Source organism: Gekko japonicus, unplaced genomic scaffold (assembly GCF_001447785.1).
Source record: "Gekko japonicus isolate JY-2015 unplaced genomic scaffold, Gekko_japonicus_V1.1 scaffold136, whole genome shotgun sequence".
NCBI lineage: Eukaryota > Metazoa > Chordata > Lepidosauria > Squamata > Gekkonidae > Gekko > Gekko japonicus.
In genome coordinates this window covers 1,093,570-1,111,883 of record NW_015177012.1, presented here as the reverse complement: position 1 = coordinate 1,111,883, position 18,314 = coordinate 1,093,570, and the positions used below count along the sequence as shown (strand labels likewise).

The 18,314-nt window shown below is 46.1% G+C and overlaps 1 protein-coding gene across 1 annotated transcript in view; it reads left to right on the top strand.

Moving 5' to 3' along the window:
- The window catches only part of LOC107124245 (chromosome unknown open reading frame, human C7orf50), a 217,776-nt gene that overhangs the window by 177,856 nt on the left and 21,606 nt on the right, over positions 1 to 18,314 (top strand). The window contains exon 3 of the mRNA XM_015427662.1: positions 7,312 to 7,514. Coding sequence (XP_015283148.1) covers positions 7,312 to 7,514 — 203 coding nt within the window. The remainder of the gene's footprint in view (positions 1 to 7,311; positions 7,515 to 18,314) is intronic.

Genomic DNA, 18,314 nt, shown 5'->3' with positions numbered 1-18,314 from the left:
TGTGGTCTTTAAACTTTAAAGGTAAGTCCTTACCTTTAACGTTTAAATGTAATATGGGGTGTTTTGAGCATGCGCAAAGATCGCCATTCTGTGAATGGCTGCCTATGCGCATGCTCAAACTGAGTTAAAAAAAGAAGAAGAAGCTGACGCCCGCAGCGTGTGAGCGGGCATATAGCGATGGGATCCGCAAAATGGAGGTGAGTGTGATCGCGTTTCAGCCGGCATAATCTGCACCGGTTCCAACCGGTACAGTTTATGCCGGCTGAAACGCCGCGTCTGAACGCACCCATTGTGTGACCTTCTGTGTGCCACTTTCTAAGAATGCATTCACAACAACCAGTGTTTTGGTTGTGGAAACTTTAGGGATTCTTAGGCCCCTGCCACACGGCAGGGACGGCTCTAACCGGGAGCCGGCCGATCTGCGCATGTCGGAGCATGCGCAGTTCGGCTCCGGCCCGGGCTTGAGCCGGCGCAAGGGAGCGCCGGCGATCAGACGCCCGGGAAGAAGCGCCTCTTCTGTTTGCACCACCGAGGTAGGTGGTTCAGTTTGAGGCGCTTTTTCCCAGGAAAGGGCCAGTTCGGGGACGGTATCACGGCGCTTTACAGATGTTGTGGTGTGATCGCGCCGGTTTGACCCGCCCCCGAACTGTCCCGCTCCCGGGCCAAATCGCCTCGTGTGAACGGGGCCTTAATTGAGAAATAGGTTCTCAGAAATGTTTGTTGTTGATTTTGTTGTTGTTGTTCAGTCGCACAGTCGAGTCCTCCAGAGTTTGCTCAATTTCATGTTCGTTGCATCGATAACACTGTCTCACCATCTCGTCCTTTGCTGTCCCCTTCTTCTTTTACCTTCCATCTTTCCCAGCATCAGGGTCTTCTCCAGTGAGTGCTCCCTTCTCATTTGGTGGCCAAAGTATTTGAGCTTCAGCTTCAGTATCTGGCCTTCCAGGGAACAGTCAGGGTTGATTTCTTTTAGGATTGACTGATTCGATCTCCTTGCAGTCCAAGGGACTCGTTAGGTTGTATCATTTCAGTTCTGCAAACAGGGCATTCTTACATTGGGCTCTTTGTTGATCACCTGCTCTAAATGTGGGCACAGTTCAGGTTCAGGACACAGGTTTAGTGGACAGGAGAAGAGAAAGTGAACGGAACAGTCCCCGTTAATCCTGGCTCTCTACATCCCTGTTTGTTAACCTGTGAAAACGGAGCATGTTCTTCTGAAGTGCTGTTTTAGATTTCATCCCCTCTCCCTGAGCTGGTTGAATGAACACGGTTCTCTTAAAAACTGATGCAGAAGAGTATCAAAAGACACCACGTTCAGCCCCCTTCCTGTTTACTGAGCTTTGAAGCGTCGGTGTTAATAGATCCTCCTGTCATCACGCTCCAGACCAAAGCCTGAAGCTGGGGGCAAACGTTTCCTTAGAGAAACCTAGAAACGTACATAACCAGTTGAACAGCCAGAACACAGTATGCTAGAAAAGCGGAGGAGTGTATTGTGAAAGACAAGAAGGCCTGCTGTGCTGGGTGGTATTTTGGGGGTTGTCAAAACGTTTGCCATTTTCAGAGCAGTGAAGTTGGGACTAGGGTTCCCAGTCTCCAGGTGGGATAAGAGGAAAAGGGGGGTGTCTCTGTAAAAAAAGAATAGGAGATTGGATTTATACCCCACCCTTCCCTACCCGAAGGAGTCTCAGAGCGACTTACAAACTCCTTTCCCTTCCCCTCCCCATAACAGACACCCCGTGAGGTAGGGTGGGGCTGAGAGAGCTCTCTCAAGGACTGCCCGTGAGAGAACAGCTCTGAAAGAACTTACGACTGACCCAAGGTCACACCAGCAGCTGCATGTGGAGGAGGAGTGGGGAATCAAACCCAGTTCTCCCAGATTAGAGTCCACACTCCTAACCACTACACCAAACCACAAAACGTCCTGAGTACTAGATGCCACACAAAAGGAAGGAAAGGCTGGTACAGTTAACCACGTGGAAACCAAATATATATGGTGCAATTAGTGAAAATAGTCCCTATATACAGTGCATGACACAGTGAGATATGACCATTAAGGTATAAAAATCCAATACATGATACCAGTGAATTATAACAACAGAAAAGAACCAGAGTCCAGTTGGTAAAATTCCAGCTGACCACTCCATAAATTTAACAAAACTATACATGTTGCATCTCAAGAATATTTATCATCACTTACTCCATGGGTGAACATCTCAGTGTGAGTAAAGTCCATTTTGTATATGATGGGTTAAATATATATATCTTTCTGTAGCTGGAACTCCTTTGCATATTAGGCGACACACCCCTAATGTAGCCAATCCTCCAAGAGACAGAGCTCTTCTTGCAGGGGCTACTGTAAGCTCTTGGAGGACTGGCTACATTAGGGGTGTGTCACCTAATATGTAAAGGAGTTCCTGCTTACAAAAAGAGCCCTGAATATTTCTGTTAAATTTATGGAGTGCTTGGCTTAAATTTTACCACTGATTGTTTTAAAAAGACATTTTAGGACTTTTGTATGTGTAATTAAATTACATACGATATTTTGTAAATCAGCAGTACGTGCGTAGCTATATTTTAGCTTCCTTTTTTTGGTCTCACCCTTTTTGGTGACCTTTCTCGTGCAGGGTTGTGTTTTTCCCTCCACTATTTTGGTCGCACTGAAATTCTCAGGCGGCACAGGATTCCATTGTTCCGTGCGCTCTTTTGGAGGGTTTACCTTGACGGTGAACCTTTTTGACTCCCTTAACACCACGGGATTAGCAACCTGGATAGCCCGGCTTAACCCCAGCTCATCAGAGCTTCAGAAGCTAAGCAAGGTCGGCCCCGGTTAGTAATTGGATGGGAGACCACCAAGGAAGGCACGGGGTCGCTGGAGGGTGGAAGGCAGTGGCAAACTGCCTCTGCTCCTCTCTTGCCTGGAACGCCCCCTCCCCATATCGAGGTCACCATGAGTTGGTTGAGGCTCCATAGCACGTTCATATTCTTCTTTTAACACAGGACTGACCTCTGGTTGGTTTTTTTAAAGAAATGGAGGGGGGGGAAGCATTTTGCTGGCTTAGGTGGGCAGGAGTGATCGTCTTACAAATCCGCGTTTGCGTGCCTTGTCATTTTCCACTGGGGCCCAGCAGCAGGGATGTATTCTGGAGAGAAATGAAACAACGCCTGGAGGAAATAAAGAGGTGTTTTTTTGATAACGCGAGGAATGTGAAGGAGGGGAGGGGGAAGTTAGATAAGTGCTCATTGTTCCTTCCGAGGCCAGCAGGAAGGGCTGCTGTTATGGGAAGCGTTCTCGCGATGGAGCGCAGTCCGCCGAATTCAAAAGGCTCGGCCGTTACAGGCCAAAATAATGATGATAAAAATAAACAAATCCATTAGATTCTTCTAACGAAGATTTAAGTTGAGTGTGCCTTGCTGTTACGATAAACTTTAACAAACAGTTCAGTGACAGCCGCTTTTTGGTGCTCTCTTTACCCATTTCCACCACACATTGTGGTTTCGATAAACCATGTTCCCTGAGCAGCTGCTAATCATATAAGGATGGCCGCTTTCCTACCTCTGTCCAAGATTCCAGTTGTTCTTGGCCTCAGGTGTAAAACATCCTGCCTAAAAAAAATATGCAGGCCGTGTTTTTGAGGCTTACAACCCACCTGGTTTGCTGGAAAACCTGCAGTGCTACTCTGGTGTAAGTGCAAAGAGTGGCATTGACCTAATACTTGATCTCTAGGCTGTTTTATTTTATTTAATTAGCTATGTATACCTATGCATGCTACGTGGGAGGGGTTGTGGCTCACTGGCAGAGCATCTGCCTGGCATGCAGAAGGTCACAATTCCCAGCATCTCTCATTAAGAGGATCAGGTGGTGAGTGATGCAAAAGACCTTTGCCTGAGACCCCAGAGAGCCGCTGCTGGTCTGAGTAGACAATACTGACTTTGATTGACCAGTGATCTGATTCAGTATAAGCCAGTTTCATGTGTGCCCTGTTTTTCTCTCCACTTGGGGACCCCTAAGTGGTTTTCAGCATCTTTCTCTACATCTCCATTTCAGCCTCACAACAACAACCCTGTGAGGTAGATTAGGCTGAGAGCATGTGATGGGCCCAGGGTCACCCAGTGAGTTTCCATGGCAGTGTAGGGATTCAAACTTGAGTCTCCCAGACCCAGCTCTGACACTGTAACCAGACCAGGGTTGCCACGTAATGTTCCCTTTAAGCTGTGGAGTCTTGTGAGCAAAAATTCTACTTTGTGAGCTACTGGCATTAAAGGTGTGAGCGAGCGATTTGGCTACAGCATAAATTAGTTTGCTCTGGAGCCCATCCTCCCTGAGCGAAGACAAAACTGTGTGAGCTGGAGGCTAAAAAAACTGAGCCAGCTCACACTAACTCAGCTTAGAGGGAACACAGGTTGCCAGGTCCCTCCTGGCAACCGGCGGGGGATTTGGGGTGGGGAGTTTACCAGGAGCTGGAGGGAAGCCCAGCCAACATGCAGGGACGTGCCTACGTCACTGCCCATGTGACCTGGAAGTGACATCATCACATCAGGACGATGCTCTGGTATTGGGGGAAAACTCTATGGTAAATTAGGCTTCTACCATAGAGTTTTGCCCAGATACTAGAGCGTCACCCCAATTTTTGGGATAAGTTCCCCCCGCTGGCCAGCGGATCAGCAGTGGGGTCTGGCAGTGTGGAACCCTCCACCAGGGGGTCTGGCACCCCTAAACCAGTGACTCAGCGGCCAGTGCTGTCAACGGAAACCAAGCGATTGTTTTTAAATACTGTGTTCTTGGCTTCTCCCAAGTTCTTAATTTCATGTTTTGGTCTCCCTCCCCACCCACCCCCGTTTTCAAGTCTGGCTGGTTCTCATACCACACCCAAGTGCGAGTGAGGGAAGAGGGAGCAATTAGCGATGAGAAAGTGGGCGAACGTCTCACCAGGTTCAAGAATGTGTTACCTGACGTCTTGTCTGAAATACCTGTTTGGTTGTATGTAAGGAATGAGGCCCTTCTCGTTATTCCTGTTTTTGTGTCCAGTGCTTTCAGCTGCGATAAGGAGAGAGTGTATGTAGGGTGTGTGGCGACATTGTGTTAAAGGTCCAGCAACAGCTCCGCAAGTACTCGATGCGACATTTAAGGCCACCTTGCAACTTTAGTTGGTGTTGGGGGGGGGGGGTGTTACATGTATACCTAAGGTGTTCTAAGCATGCACTTAACTTCTACAGGACAAATGTGGTAAACATGCATTTGAAAATTAAGGTGTCACCCCAGTGGAGACCCAAAGTTGTTTGCATCATTACCGATGCTACGGAATTGTTTTCTGTTGCCCCAGAAGGTCGGACCAGAACCAGTGGGTTGAAATTAAATCAAAAGAGTCTTCGGCTAAACATTAGGAAGAACTTCCTGACCGTTAGAGCAGTTCCTCAGTGGAACAAGCTTCCTCGGGAGGGCGTGGGCTCTCCTCCTTTGGAGGTTTTGAAACGGAGGCTAGATGGCCATCGGACAGCAATGCTGATTCTGTGAACTTAGGCAAATCACGAGAAGGGAAGGCAAGAAGGGTTGCATCAGTCCTCAGTTCTCATAGCCCTTTCTTACACGCCCAGGGAAAAGCTGATCAATACTTTGGAGTCAGGAAGCCATTTTTCTCCAGGCCAGTTTGGCTGGAGATCCAGGAGGTTTTTTGTCATCCTCTGGGGGTGGAATAGGGGTCACTGGGGGTGTGTGGGGGGGGGAGGTATTTGTGAACTTCCTGCATTGTGCAGGGGGTTGGACTAAATGACCCTGGAGGTCCCTTCCAACTCTACGATTCTGTGATTATCTCCTCCATGATATCCTCCCAACAACCCTGTGGGGCAGGTTAGGCTGAAAGCATGTGACTGGCACCAAGCAGAACGGGGATTGAGACCTGCGTTCCTCCCAGGCCCTACACCACGCTGGTTGTTGGCTGCAGTGCCCAGAGTAGAGATGTAAAATTTCTGGAAATTTTGAAGCTCAGAAAAAAACAACGTGTGTTTTTTTTCGGGGGGAAACCCGGGTTGTTTTCGGAAAAATCGGAAAAATTGAAAAAAATGCTACATTAGCATTTCTTTTGTCTTTTCTAGATTGAAAGTCATTCTGTTACTTTAGGAACATAAAATATGACTATGGACATTTTTACTTGGCATGAAATTATCACAACTAGCATATTAAAAATATAGTGTACCCAAACAATTATTACAAACAGAATACCCACCCACATGCAAAAACAAAACTGAAACCTTTTTATTTTCTTCTGACAATCGCACCTCCTAAAGGAAGAAATGCATCTTGTTCTTGCATTGGAGAGTTCAGTTTGTAACCTAGGACTTGCTTGTCCTCAGTGCACAGAAATTAGATCAATCTGATACCATATATATATATTAGAAATAATTTGGAAAATATTTGAACACCTTGTCTTAACATATTTTATTCATCATGTTAAAATAAAATGTTCCATAATCAATTTCTTTTCTTTTCTTTTTTCAATTTTTCCAAAAAATTTTGAAAAAAAATGAAAAAGGCTTCAGGAAAAAAACGGGGGGGGGGCGGTTTTTGTTCTGAATTTTTCCGGTTTTTTTCCCTGGGCCTTCACATCTCTAGCCCAGAGTGCCTTTTACTTAAAATGCTTTGAATGTCAGTGGCTTATAAATACAAAATATTTTCAAATAAATATATACATGCCCTGGACCTGGACGGCCCAGGGTAGCCCAGTCTCATCAGATCTCAGAGGCTAAGCAGGGTCGACCCTGGTTTGTCCTTGGGTGGGAGGCCCCCGGGGGCTTTTCCGCATTCTGATTTTCATCACTTGTGCGTTCCTGCTGCTTCAGGGCTTCCCTCCTCCCCCCCCCCCAGCGTTTTTTGCTCTCTCTAGTAGTCCCAGAGGGATAAACACATGTGGAAAGGGGGGGGAGGGGAAACCCAAAGCCATAGAGACAAAAGTGACAAAAATGAGAATGCCCCCCAGGCAGTCCAGGGTCACTCTGCAGGGACAGGCGATGGCAAACCACCTCTGACTATCTCTTGCCTTGGAAACCCGAAGGGGTCACCATATTTGTGTCTTGACGTGGCAGCACTCCCCACCACCACCACCACCACAAGAGAGATACTCTTGGTGGCAACATTGCATTGGGGAGAGTACGTGCCCATCCCCACCTCCAGTCTTCGGGGACAAATGTATTTTTGTGCCTAGATCAGATTCCAAACTCTCCACCGCTTACCTGTTGTCTCTCCCCACGTACCCCCATCCATCAGATTATCAGGTTTTCTCTCATAATGGTTTTGAGTTTTATTACTTTGTCTTCCAGGGAGAGGTGGAGGAGGAGGAGGAGGAAGGGGGAATGAACCAGGAACTGACCGCCGTGGAGAAGAGAACCTTGGAAAGAAAGCTGAAGAAAGAGCGAAAGAAGGAGCAGAAGAAATTAATGCGAGAGGCGGGGATCGTCTCCAAGAAAAAAGAAGAAATCAAAAAACCGTCCGGTTCTGAACTGGCACTGGAGTATTTGACAAGGTCAGTTTCGTCACCCGGCAAAGCTCAAGAGCCATGCAGGGACCAGGGCTCTAACCAGACAGGCATGTTTCCCAGTCTAAGCTGGGATCCTAATTGTAAAGTGTGAAGAGCATGAGAAGCAATGGAAATGCTCGTATCTGGTTAGACCAGGAGTCCCCAACTTGGTGCCCATGAGCAACATGGAGTCAACAGCAACTGTCATGGCACACGCCAAGTGTTTTTAGCCATCGGCGATCTGATTCGCTGAGCATAATTTTTTAAATGTTGTTTCGGTGGCAATTGTCCATGGAGACACTAGGATCTTCAGGTAAACTGTGCGTATGCAAGGGCCTCTTTTTAAACGATGTGTTCATTTTAAAAAGGCACCCTGTTAAACAGGACTTATACCCGAAATATTGAAGTGTTGTTATCAAAGTTACGCACAACTTCACTTCCTGACATTTCACGGCAGCCATTTTGTAGTTGCACCCACTCACCTGTGTCAGAATTCCAAGGGCGTTGGCAAGATCAAAAGATTTGGGGACCCCTGGATTTGCACTCAGTCATCCATTGAAGAAATGGCTGTTTTCGCTTTCCAGTCCCAAACACACTACTTAGAAGCATATTCCAGTTCTTTCAGTGGGACTGGTCTCCTTTAGGAATCTGATTGAAATGGAGATTATCTCAGCAGGCCAGTTGAAGTACAAGGTCCTACGTTTGTTTCTGTGTTATTGCATAGTCGTGGGAGTGCTTTTATAATCAAGGTATGTTTGTTAACAGCATTCTTCTGCCGTATTGCCTGAAAATTCGGTGCTGTGTAGAATTCAAATGTTTTCTCCCTTCCATCCGAGATCTGAGAATCTACCTGGTGAGGGGAGCGAAGTGGCCAGATTTTAACAATGTTGGTTGTAAAACTGCCACATTACAGACATTTTAAGACCTTTTCTTCAGCTTGCAGAAGTACGCTGTTTGTGATGCTGGGGTTTTTTTGGGGGGTGGGGGGAGAAAAGGTACCTTTGATGAATTCCTTTTGCTGGTTATTGAGTCCTTTCAGCCTTGCGGAGTTGGTTTTCCAGTGGACCGTGCCCTTGCTTTTGTGATGAAAGTCCGCTGGGAACTGTCAACATTTGTTGTGTAAAACCCACTTGGGGTTTTCTGAGGCTAGATGGACGGCAATCCAAGAACAGGGCCATCTTGGTCATGGTACCAAAACTTGGGAAATCCTTCCCCAGGGAGAAACATCTGTCTCTCTTGGTCATTGTCACCCGCCAGCGGGTGAACACTTTTCTCTTTCGTCTGGCGTACCCGTGCTAAACTTTTCGTTGTCCCTTCTCCACAGTTCTGTTGTGCTTGCATGTTTTATCCTTCATAACATCCTTCTATTACGTTTTTATCATCTTCCAAGAAGCCCAGGGCTGCATCCGCGGTTCTTGCGCCTTCCATTTTATCCTCACAACAACTTCGTGGGGTAGTCAAAGCAGAGGATGAGTGAGTGGTGCAAGATTTCCCCAGCGTGCCTTGTGGCAGAGTGGAGAGCTAATCTCCCCAGGCCTAATCTGTGTAAAGTTCTACATCATCTTCACAAAGCAGAGGAATCCCAGGAGATGCAGGTCAGGGTATTCTCCCAAAACAGCAGAAATCCTAACAGTGCCATCCAAAGCAGAAAGTTTCGGGTGTGTAGCCATGTCGATATGCAGTTAAAAGAGCAAGATTCTAATCCAGTAGCTCGAATCTACTGGACTGTAATATTGATGTCCTAAATCAAATTAATCCCCCCACACCACCTTGAAGATTTAGAAGAGTGTTAACTCTGTTCAAGATTGCACTGTAAATCCCAGAGGAGGCATTTAACCAGAACCGATAAGAGAGATCAGAAACCTGTTGGAAAAAATTGGCAAAAATACTTAGCTATTCAGAGTTTGCAATGGATCTTTGCTTCACTGAAGAGGAAGCATTTCTTATTGTGTACAAATCTTTATTTCTAAGGGATGGGAACACAGGAAAATCTACAAAATAACAAAGACCTAAGGCAGCTACAGCTACAGAACAGACCTACCACACGGCCTCACAACAACAGCAACAATGGAGATTCTTCTTCTTGTTGACCCCTAGAAGGAAATCACCTGAATACATTAACCAATGATTGATAGTAAACAGACTTAGGTTTCCCGGGCTATCTTCCCATTGGCCCTGTGCCAGGTTTCCCTTCCAGGTCAGTCCAAACAATAGCATACAAGGTAAACAGATTAACCTTATAATGACTGAATTAGACCTTGCAACACAGAGACATTTCCAACAAAACCTGGCTCCAGAATTATTGTGAGCAAAGAGCCATAAAAGACAACAAACACGAGAGCCATAAACCAAGAATTCTGCATTGCATTTTTAAATATTCCTGGGACTGTTGAGCAGCTACTTCTGTCACATATAATAAGTTGATTTATTGGAAACGGATCCTTGTTCCTTCCCACTACAATGAAATTCTACTAAGTGACTTGGAGACAGGCAGCCTCGAATTATGTGAGGCACAGTATTTACCATGACATTTGAATGATATCAAAGAACTCTCTGCCGAATTGCTTTTTTAGACAAAAAGTTTGCAAAGAACAAAGACTCGCATTTGCACGCCCGGGGTTTTATAATTATATGCCAGGGCAAGTGAGCGGTTCCAGGCTTCAAAAAGTTATTTACTGTAATTAGTGCAGGGCTTAAAATTCCTGGGCCGAACAACAACAAGCAGAAGACCATGTTTAAAAGAAGAAGAAAGCTTCCATAGCTAGCAAAAGCAAACTACAGGACCCCGATAAACATGAAGGGGCAGTGTTTATCCTCTTTCTTTCCAAAGAGAGACCCAGTCTCCACTTGAAAGAGCCAAGCATGTTACAAACTATAGGTTCCCCAGCTGGAAGAGTGCCAGGTTCCTATCTCTGGCAGCGCTTAAGACCAAAATACCCAGACAGTCTGAATGGTTTACTTATAACGTTTCAGGGCGGAGGGGATGAAATTGATTTTCACCCCCCAGGGGGGGGGGGGGGGGACGACACACACACGTGCATATCTTCTGTTGCGTAACTTTCATAATGGAGCGACAGAGCGGCTGGGATTCTTTTGCCTGCCGTTTTGAACTGCGTTTGGGCGGGCGGGTTATCCGGCCATCTGCTCAAAATGTATTCTCAGATGTGTGTGTGTGTGGGGGGTGTAATAGCAAACCGTGACCTCTATGTTGGAAGAGCAGAGGAGCGAACCGCGTGCTCTTGTGGTCGGTATTCTAATGCCGCACATTAAAACAAGGCAAGTGTGTAGTAAGCGAGAAGGGATACCTGAATACAAAACAAACAAATGCAACTCAAGGCTGGATCCAAGGGGAGGGTGGAAAGAATGTACTGAGCTTCGGGGGTGGGGGGAGGCCTGAAGGCAACGTGGTGTGCAGGGGGCAGTGTGCTTTGTGTGCAGAAAGTTCCCAGTTCAATCCCTGGCAGCTTCTCCAGTTAAAAGGAGCAGGTAGGTGGTAATGTGAAAGACTTCTGTGCCCGAAGCACTGGAGTCTCAGAGTGGCTTACAATTTTCCCTTCCTCTCCCCACAACAGACAACCTGTGAGGCAGGTGGGGCTGAGAGAGCTCTTTTGAGGACTGCTTTTGAGAGAACTTGTGACTGACCCAAAGTCACACCAGCGGCTGCATGTTGAGGAGGAGGGAATCAAACCTGGTTCTCCCAGATTAGAGTCCGCACTCCTAACCGCTGCACGAAACTGGCTCTCAACAAGAGAACTTCTCGTTAGAGAACAGCTAAGAGAGAACTGTGACTGACCCAAGGTCACCCAGCTGGCTGCATGTGGAGGAGGAGTGGGGAATCAAACCCGGTTCTCCAGATTAAAGTCTGCCACTCTTAACTATTACACCAAACTGGCTCTCACTTAGACTAGCCTTGGTAGACCGAGCGATCTGATTCAGTATAAGGCAGCTTCGTGTGAAAAACCTGACTGCACTTTGGAAGCCGATGTGGAGGAAAAGAGCTTCATATAGAACACAACAATGTGACTGTGCATTCCGGGGGTCCCCAATCTTTTTGAGCACACAGGCACCTTTGGAGTTCTGGCACAGGACAGTGGGTCCAGGGCGAAAATGGGTGTTGGAGGAGGAAGAACTGGCCAAAAAATGGCTTCCACGGCTTTCCTTTAGTCCTTGTGCTGTGGTGGGAACTGCTACCGAAGCAATATTTTTTAAAAATCTGCATGCACAGACTTTTTTTTTAATTAGTTAATTTTTTTTATTCAAAGATAAGTCAAATATACAGAAGAAACCAGGAAACATAAACATTAATGCATTCAACACTATTACAACGAAGTGTAAACATATACACCTAAAACATTTCAATAACTCTATATAGCTCAATGAACTACACCTGACTTAAGCCTTATACCCTTTGTTATGGTCTCTAGTATCCTACTATTAAGATGTGAGTATTGTGTAATATCATTAAGATATAAGTACAAGCTTTTGGAAAGAGTGCTCAGACCCTAAAATGAAGGAAAACTAAAGTAAGAAAAAGCAACTCATAAATGAAGCCATTCGGCATAGCCGACATATTGGCCAGTATTCCTGGGAAACCCTTCCTGGGAAAAGCCTCACCTGGCCAAACCCACATTCAACAAACACTTGGTGCCAGAGAGGGTCTCGGCAGGCACTGTGTCAGGGACTCCTGGGGGGCAGTGGTTCGGGTCTAAGCCCATCGAATTCATTGAATCCAAACAACAAGGGGAAAAGACTAGTTTCACAGAAGTCCCAAATATACAAATTCCACTAGTAGAAAACAGCATCAAAGATTGCCAAAACAATATATTAAACAATTAGAAAACGGGTGGTGTCACAACAATATTTATGCATGCTGTAACTTTAATAAGGCATTAGACACAGTTACAGTATGCATAAATGTTGTTGTGACACCACCAACTTTATAATTGTTTAATATATTGTTTTGGCAATCTTTGATGGTGTTTTCCACTACTGGAATTTGTATATTTGGGTCATCGAATTCATTGCGCTTAGGCTTAAGTGACTGCATAGGATCACACCATGAGAGAGTTACTTGTGACCTGGGATCCAGTCGCCTTTGAATCTGGCAACATGCCGTCCATGTGCAATACAACAGTCAGGACGGCATCTGGCTGAGAAGCCCAGCAGCGGAAGGACACGAGCACAAACCACAGACTTAAATTCCATAAATTCCACCTGTGGGCAAAGCCAAACTCTGTTCGACGTGAAGTCAGTTCTTCGTGTGCCGCCGCTTGCCATCACATCGTACAGTCGACAGATGGGATTCATTTGCACAGCGTATTGTGGCGACTGAGCCTTTGGGGGGTTTAAGCGAGATGAGTTCACAGAGGGGAGCTGCTGTTAGCAGCTGTTAGCAGGGACCAGCTAAATAGAACCTCCATGTCCAGAGGCAGCACTCTTTATACCCATCTGTAATCTGGGGGGAGATTTCATTCCCTCTGCAACAGGAGAGTAGCCGTGTTGGTCGGCAGCAGAAGACCAAAATTCGAGTCCAGTAGCGCTTTAGAGACCAACGAGATTTCCGGGGTGCTTTTATTTATTTGCCTACTTCATGTATATCCTGCCTTTCTCCCCGTTGGGGACCCAAAGCAGCTTACATTGTTCTCCGGCCCTCCATTTTATCCTTACAACAACCCCGTGAGGTAGGTTAGGCTGAGAATGTGTGACTGAACCAAGGTCACCCAGCAAGTTTCCACGGCAGACTGAGCCTGGGTCTTCTAAATCCTACACTCTTAACCATGACAACGGTCCTGGCCAGTGTTCCCTCTAAGGTGAATTACAAATACACAAATACAATACCTTTATTGGCATAAAACTAAGCTGAGTTAGTGTGTGCTAGCTCACAGTTTTTTAGCCTCTAGCTCACAGATTTTTGTCTTAGCTCAGGAAGGAGGGCTCCAGAGCAAACTAATGTATGCAGCAGCCAAATCGCTCGCTCACAACTTTGATGCCAGTGGCTCACAAAGTAGGATTTTTGCTCACAAGACTCCACAGCTTAGAAGGAACATTGGTGCTGGCTCTCCAGGTTCCAAGAGTCAGAGCTTGTGGGGAACCTCGAGTCTTGAAAGCTCATGCCCTGGAAATCTGGTGGGTCTTTAAGGTGCTGCTGGACTTGAATCTCACGCCTCGTTCTTTCTGCAAAAGGTAACCTTTAATTTCTGTCCAGCAACCCTTTTTAAAAAGTCGCTTCATGGTTTTGCCCTTGGAAAGACGTGTAGTGATTGGAATGGTGGGCTTCTAGGCATCCCGTTCCCTTCGCTACCAGTGAGGGTCGGACAGAAAACAGTGTCTGCTCAAAACAGAGGACTTTGGGGCGTTCGTTGGATCCGGCGGCAGCACGCTTCTGCATCGAACTTGGTTGCACAGCCCCTGTACCAAATTAACCATCTGTGCGGCCGTAAGCTTGAAAAGTCCTCGGCCGCAAAGCTCGCCCAGACTGTGATTCGTTCAGACCCAGAGAAGCAACCGTGTTCTCAAACGTTGGAGCGAGAGGGGAAAAAATTAAAACACAAATGTTAGAAAAATGACATCGGGCAGATTTTCAGAAGATATTGCCTTGGAAGGTGTATCTGTGCTTACCGTTGCCAGTCTCCATGTAGGAATACAAGATGAAAGGCACTGGCACAGCAGTGTACGTAGACAAGAAAAAAAATTCACGTGCCCAAATTTAAACACCAAAAACCAATGGTTTAATAAACTATATAGATACGGCATATATAGTACTTGGAACAAATTTTCCTATGACACAATAAATGGGCAAGTAGAAATTCACAAGTGGATTTCCCCCAAAAAAACAGTTTGTAATAATAAAACCAAAAAAGTCCTTGAACTCTAAGGACGTGGTAGTGTCCCCATGTAGGGCCTGAAGAACTCCGGGGATTAAAATTGATCTCCAGGTGGCAGAGGTCAGTTCCCCTGGAGAAAATGGCTGCTTTGGCGGGTGGATTCTACAGCATTGTACCCCTCTGCGCTCTCTCTTTCCCCATGGCCCACCCCCAAAATTTGACAAGCCTGCAGAGGACTCCAGAAGAGGCTACGGGTCTCTGTCAGTCCAAAGGTTCTCTCGGGAGGCGGCTGAATAGTAACTGCTAATCCTGTTTTTAAGTTTGTCGCGCAAGTATTCCTTTAGTCATGTAAGCCATGAGCTATCGGGGACAGGGCAAGGAGTGGGAGTATCCTTTCCAGCTAGCATGAAGCAGGAAATCAGTCATAACTCCCAACGGGATACTCCTTACATGTTTCCTTAGTTGGAGGAAACGCCTTGAAATGACTTCCGGTGGTGGAAAAAAGCTTTTAATTGGAAGGGTGTGAATACCCACAGAAAAAAAAAGGGACACATTAATCACACTCTGGTTGTGTCAAAAATTACCTGGCCTTGTGTTTAAGGAAATGTCTTTACCTGTGTTGCATGAGAGCTCTGGACACAGCTGCCACCAAACCCGTCGCTAACAGTAACAATGGCATTTTAAAAAAAACAGTAACGAAAGGGTGCTCGGGTATGCTCAGTTGCATGGTGCCCTGCGTCTTTTTACTAGGTGTTATTTGCGTTTTTGTTTTTTCCTCTAATTGAGGGACCCCAACTTTTTTGGTCCTGTGGGCACCCTTGGAGTTCTGATGCCGTTTGGTGGGTGCAGCCACAAAATGGCTGCCAGAGGAGGCGGAGCCAGCCACAAAATGACCACCACACCTGTTACCATCTGCCGCATTGTGTCGATCCTTGTGCTGTTTGGTGTCGTGGTTAAGTGTGCGGACTCTAATCTGGGAGAACCGGGTTTGATTCCCCACTCCTCCACTTGCACCTGGCTGGATGACCTTGGTCAAGCCATCGTTCTGGCACAGCTGTCCTTGAAAAAGAGCAGTTTCTGTCAAGAGTTATGAATCGAGCCACCTCCTCCTCCTCCTCCTCCTCCTCCTCCTCCTCCTCCTTCTTCTGTATTTGGCAGCTGCTGCCAGAGCAACAATTTTGAAAATCTGCCCAGCCAATCAAATCTCCAGTGGCCAATCAGAAGCCTTGCTGGGCAAAATCCCCACCTGCCCCCCTCCACTTTCTAAAAACACTTTGTGCGCATCAGGAAAGGTGTTGGAGAGTGCCCACGGGCACCGTGTTGTGGGGGCCCTGCACTAGATAGTTCCTAGAATTGTTTCTCCCCTCGTGCACACAGACCTTTCAAAAGGATCCCTCACCCTGCTCCCGCAAGGTGACTTCCTGTAATGTACTCCCATGTTGTCATCTAGACATTAAAATTGAGTCTCAGATCCAAAGTGGATCGAAGGCTACTGCTGGAAAGGGTGTTGGCGGGGTGCTTTTTTTTTTTAAATTTAAATTTTTTATTGTTTTTAACATATATAACACAATATAAGCTAGCTTAACGACAGTTAGACATAGAATAGCGTTCGAGAAAACAATCAAACACCTATGTAACAAACAGAGTGCAAGGCTAAGATATAAAACAGTCAGCGAATTTCTATAGAGTTTATGGTGAGTTCAGAAGAATAATAACTTTGTAAAGTATTCATTCTTTGGAACGATATCACTTTCAGCAAGGTATTGGACTACAGGGAACCAGATTCCTTGAAACAGTTTTGCACTTCCCGGGGATTGTTGTTGAGACGATTTCCCATAGATAAAATGTTCCCATAGTTTGTTTTGCCAGTCATAAACCGTTGGTATGGCTTTTTCTTTCCATTTCTGGGCGAGGCGGGGTGCATTTTGAGGAACGCATGTTCAAGAGTGATTAACACATGGGATTCACTGCCACAGGAGGTGGTGGCGGCTGCAAGCATGGACGGCTTCAAGAGGGAATTGGATAAACATATGGAGCAGTGGCTATCAGCCACAAGGTATAGAGAGGATCTCCTGGTCCGGGGCAGGTGATGCACTGTATCCTTGGTGCTTGGGGGGGGGGGGGGCAACAGTGGGAGGGCTCCTAGTGTCCCGGCCCCACTGCTGGACTTCCTGATGGCTCCTGGTATTTTTGGCCACTGTGTGACGGACTGTTGGACTAGATGGGCCATTGGCCTGATCCAGCATTTGGCTTCTCTGATGTTCTTACATTTAAGTCTGTAATGGGCTTGTTCTTTTTTGGCATGGGGGGGTCCTGTCCCAGCAGTCGCGCTCTCTGCTCACCCTGGTAACTTTTGTTTGTTTGTTTTTTCTCACTTGCTTGAGTCATGGAAACTTACCTAATAATTGTTTAGTTTCATTTATATAATATGCTGTGTTTTTTAAAAAACAAAACAAAACAAAAACAGGCCATGGGTTTATAGGATGGGCTGCAACAGACCCACGTGGAGAAAAATCTGGACTTAATTATGTAAAGCTGACCCGAGGCTCAGCAGGTGTATCCAACAATCCGCTTCTATCAAAATTTCAGGACCCCTGCAGACTGTTTTCTCTGCCGCTGAGAACATAATCTCTTCTGGTTTTGCTGACCTTTCTTAATTCAGGATTCTCACCAGGGAGCTTCTTATAAACCACCCTTTTTATTTATTTATTTTTACTGCGTTTGAAATCTAGCAAAGTTTACTTTAGCACTGATCTCGTCAGAATGTTCATGCTTGAAACCAGCACGTGCGTCGAAACCCGCTGATTTAAATGCCAGTGCGGGACTCAGGGATGTTTTCTATCTCAGATTAAATATTCTGGAGTGGTTCTTCTACCAATGCTCCCTCTAAGCTGTGAAGTCTTGTGAGCAAAAATTCTGCTTTGTGAGCTACCGGCATTAAAGTTGTGAGCGGGCAATTTGGCTACTGCATAAATTAGTTTGCTCTGGGGCCATCCTTCCTGAGCTGAGACAAAAAAATGTGTGAACCGGAGGCTAAAAAACTGTGAGCTAGCTCATACTAACTCATCTTAGAGGGAACTCTGTCTTCTACCCCCATCCCCTCTCTCTACTGAGCAAAGTTTGAGTCCAGGGGTACCTTTAAGACCAACAAAGTTTGATTCAAGGCATAAAGTTTCATGTGCACGCACACTTCTTCAGATAACAATGAAATGGGAATTACCAGTCCATAACATATAAATAAGAGGGTGAGCAGTAAATTAGCATACAGCATAATGAATATGTTTAACAGATTCAAAGCCACTTAAGTTGGTGGAAATCCCCTTAGATTGGCAGAAGGCTACTTGGAGTATGGTTGTATCCACCCTGCTATTTGCAAAATAGACCCATATGCCAACGTGGTTGTTGCTGTTTCCCAAGTTGTTGAGACGCCTGGGTCTTGACAGTTCCATTCTGCTGGCAGAACGTCCTTCCTCCAGTGGAAAGCAGTGTGTCCCGCTAAGCTGAATTAGTGTGAGCTAGCTGACAGTTTTTTAGCCTCCAGCTCACAGATTTTTGTCTTAGCTCAGGAAGGATGGCTCCAGAGCAAACTAATTTATGCAGTAGCCAAATTGCTCATTCACAACCAGTGTTCCCTCTAAGCTGAGTTAATGTGAGCTAGCTCACAGTTTTTTTAGCCTCCAGCTCACAGATTTTTGTCTTCTCTCAGGAAGGAGGGCTCCATAGCAAACTAATTTATGCGTTAGCCAAATCGCTTGCTCACAACTTTAATGCTACCAGCTCCCAAAGTAGAATTTTTGCTCACAAAACTCCACAGCTTAGAGGGATCATTGGTGGAAAGATCTTCCACCCCCTGGAGAAAAGCACCCCCATTGTGGGGGGGGACCCCGCACAAGCCTTTGCATCTTCAGCCTCACTAGCGACTCCATTTAACACACAACAAACCAGAAGTGCAAGCAGGTAAATGCACACACGAAGCTGCCTT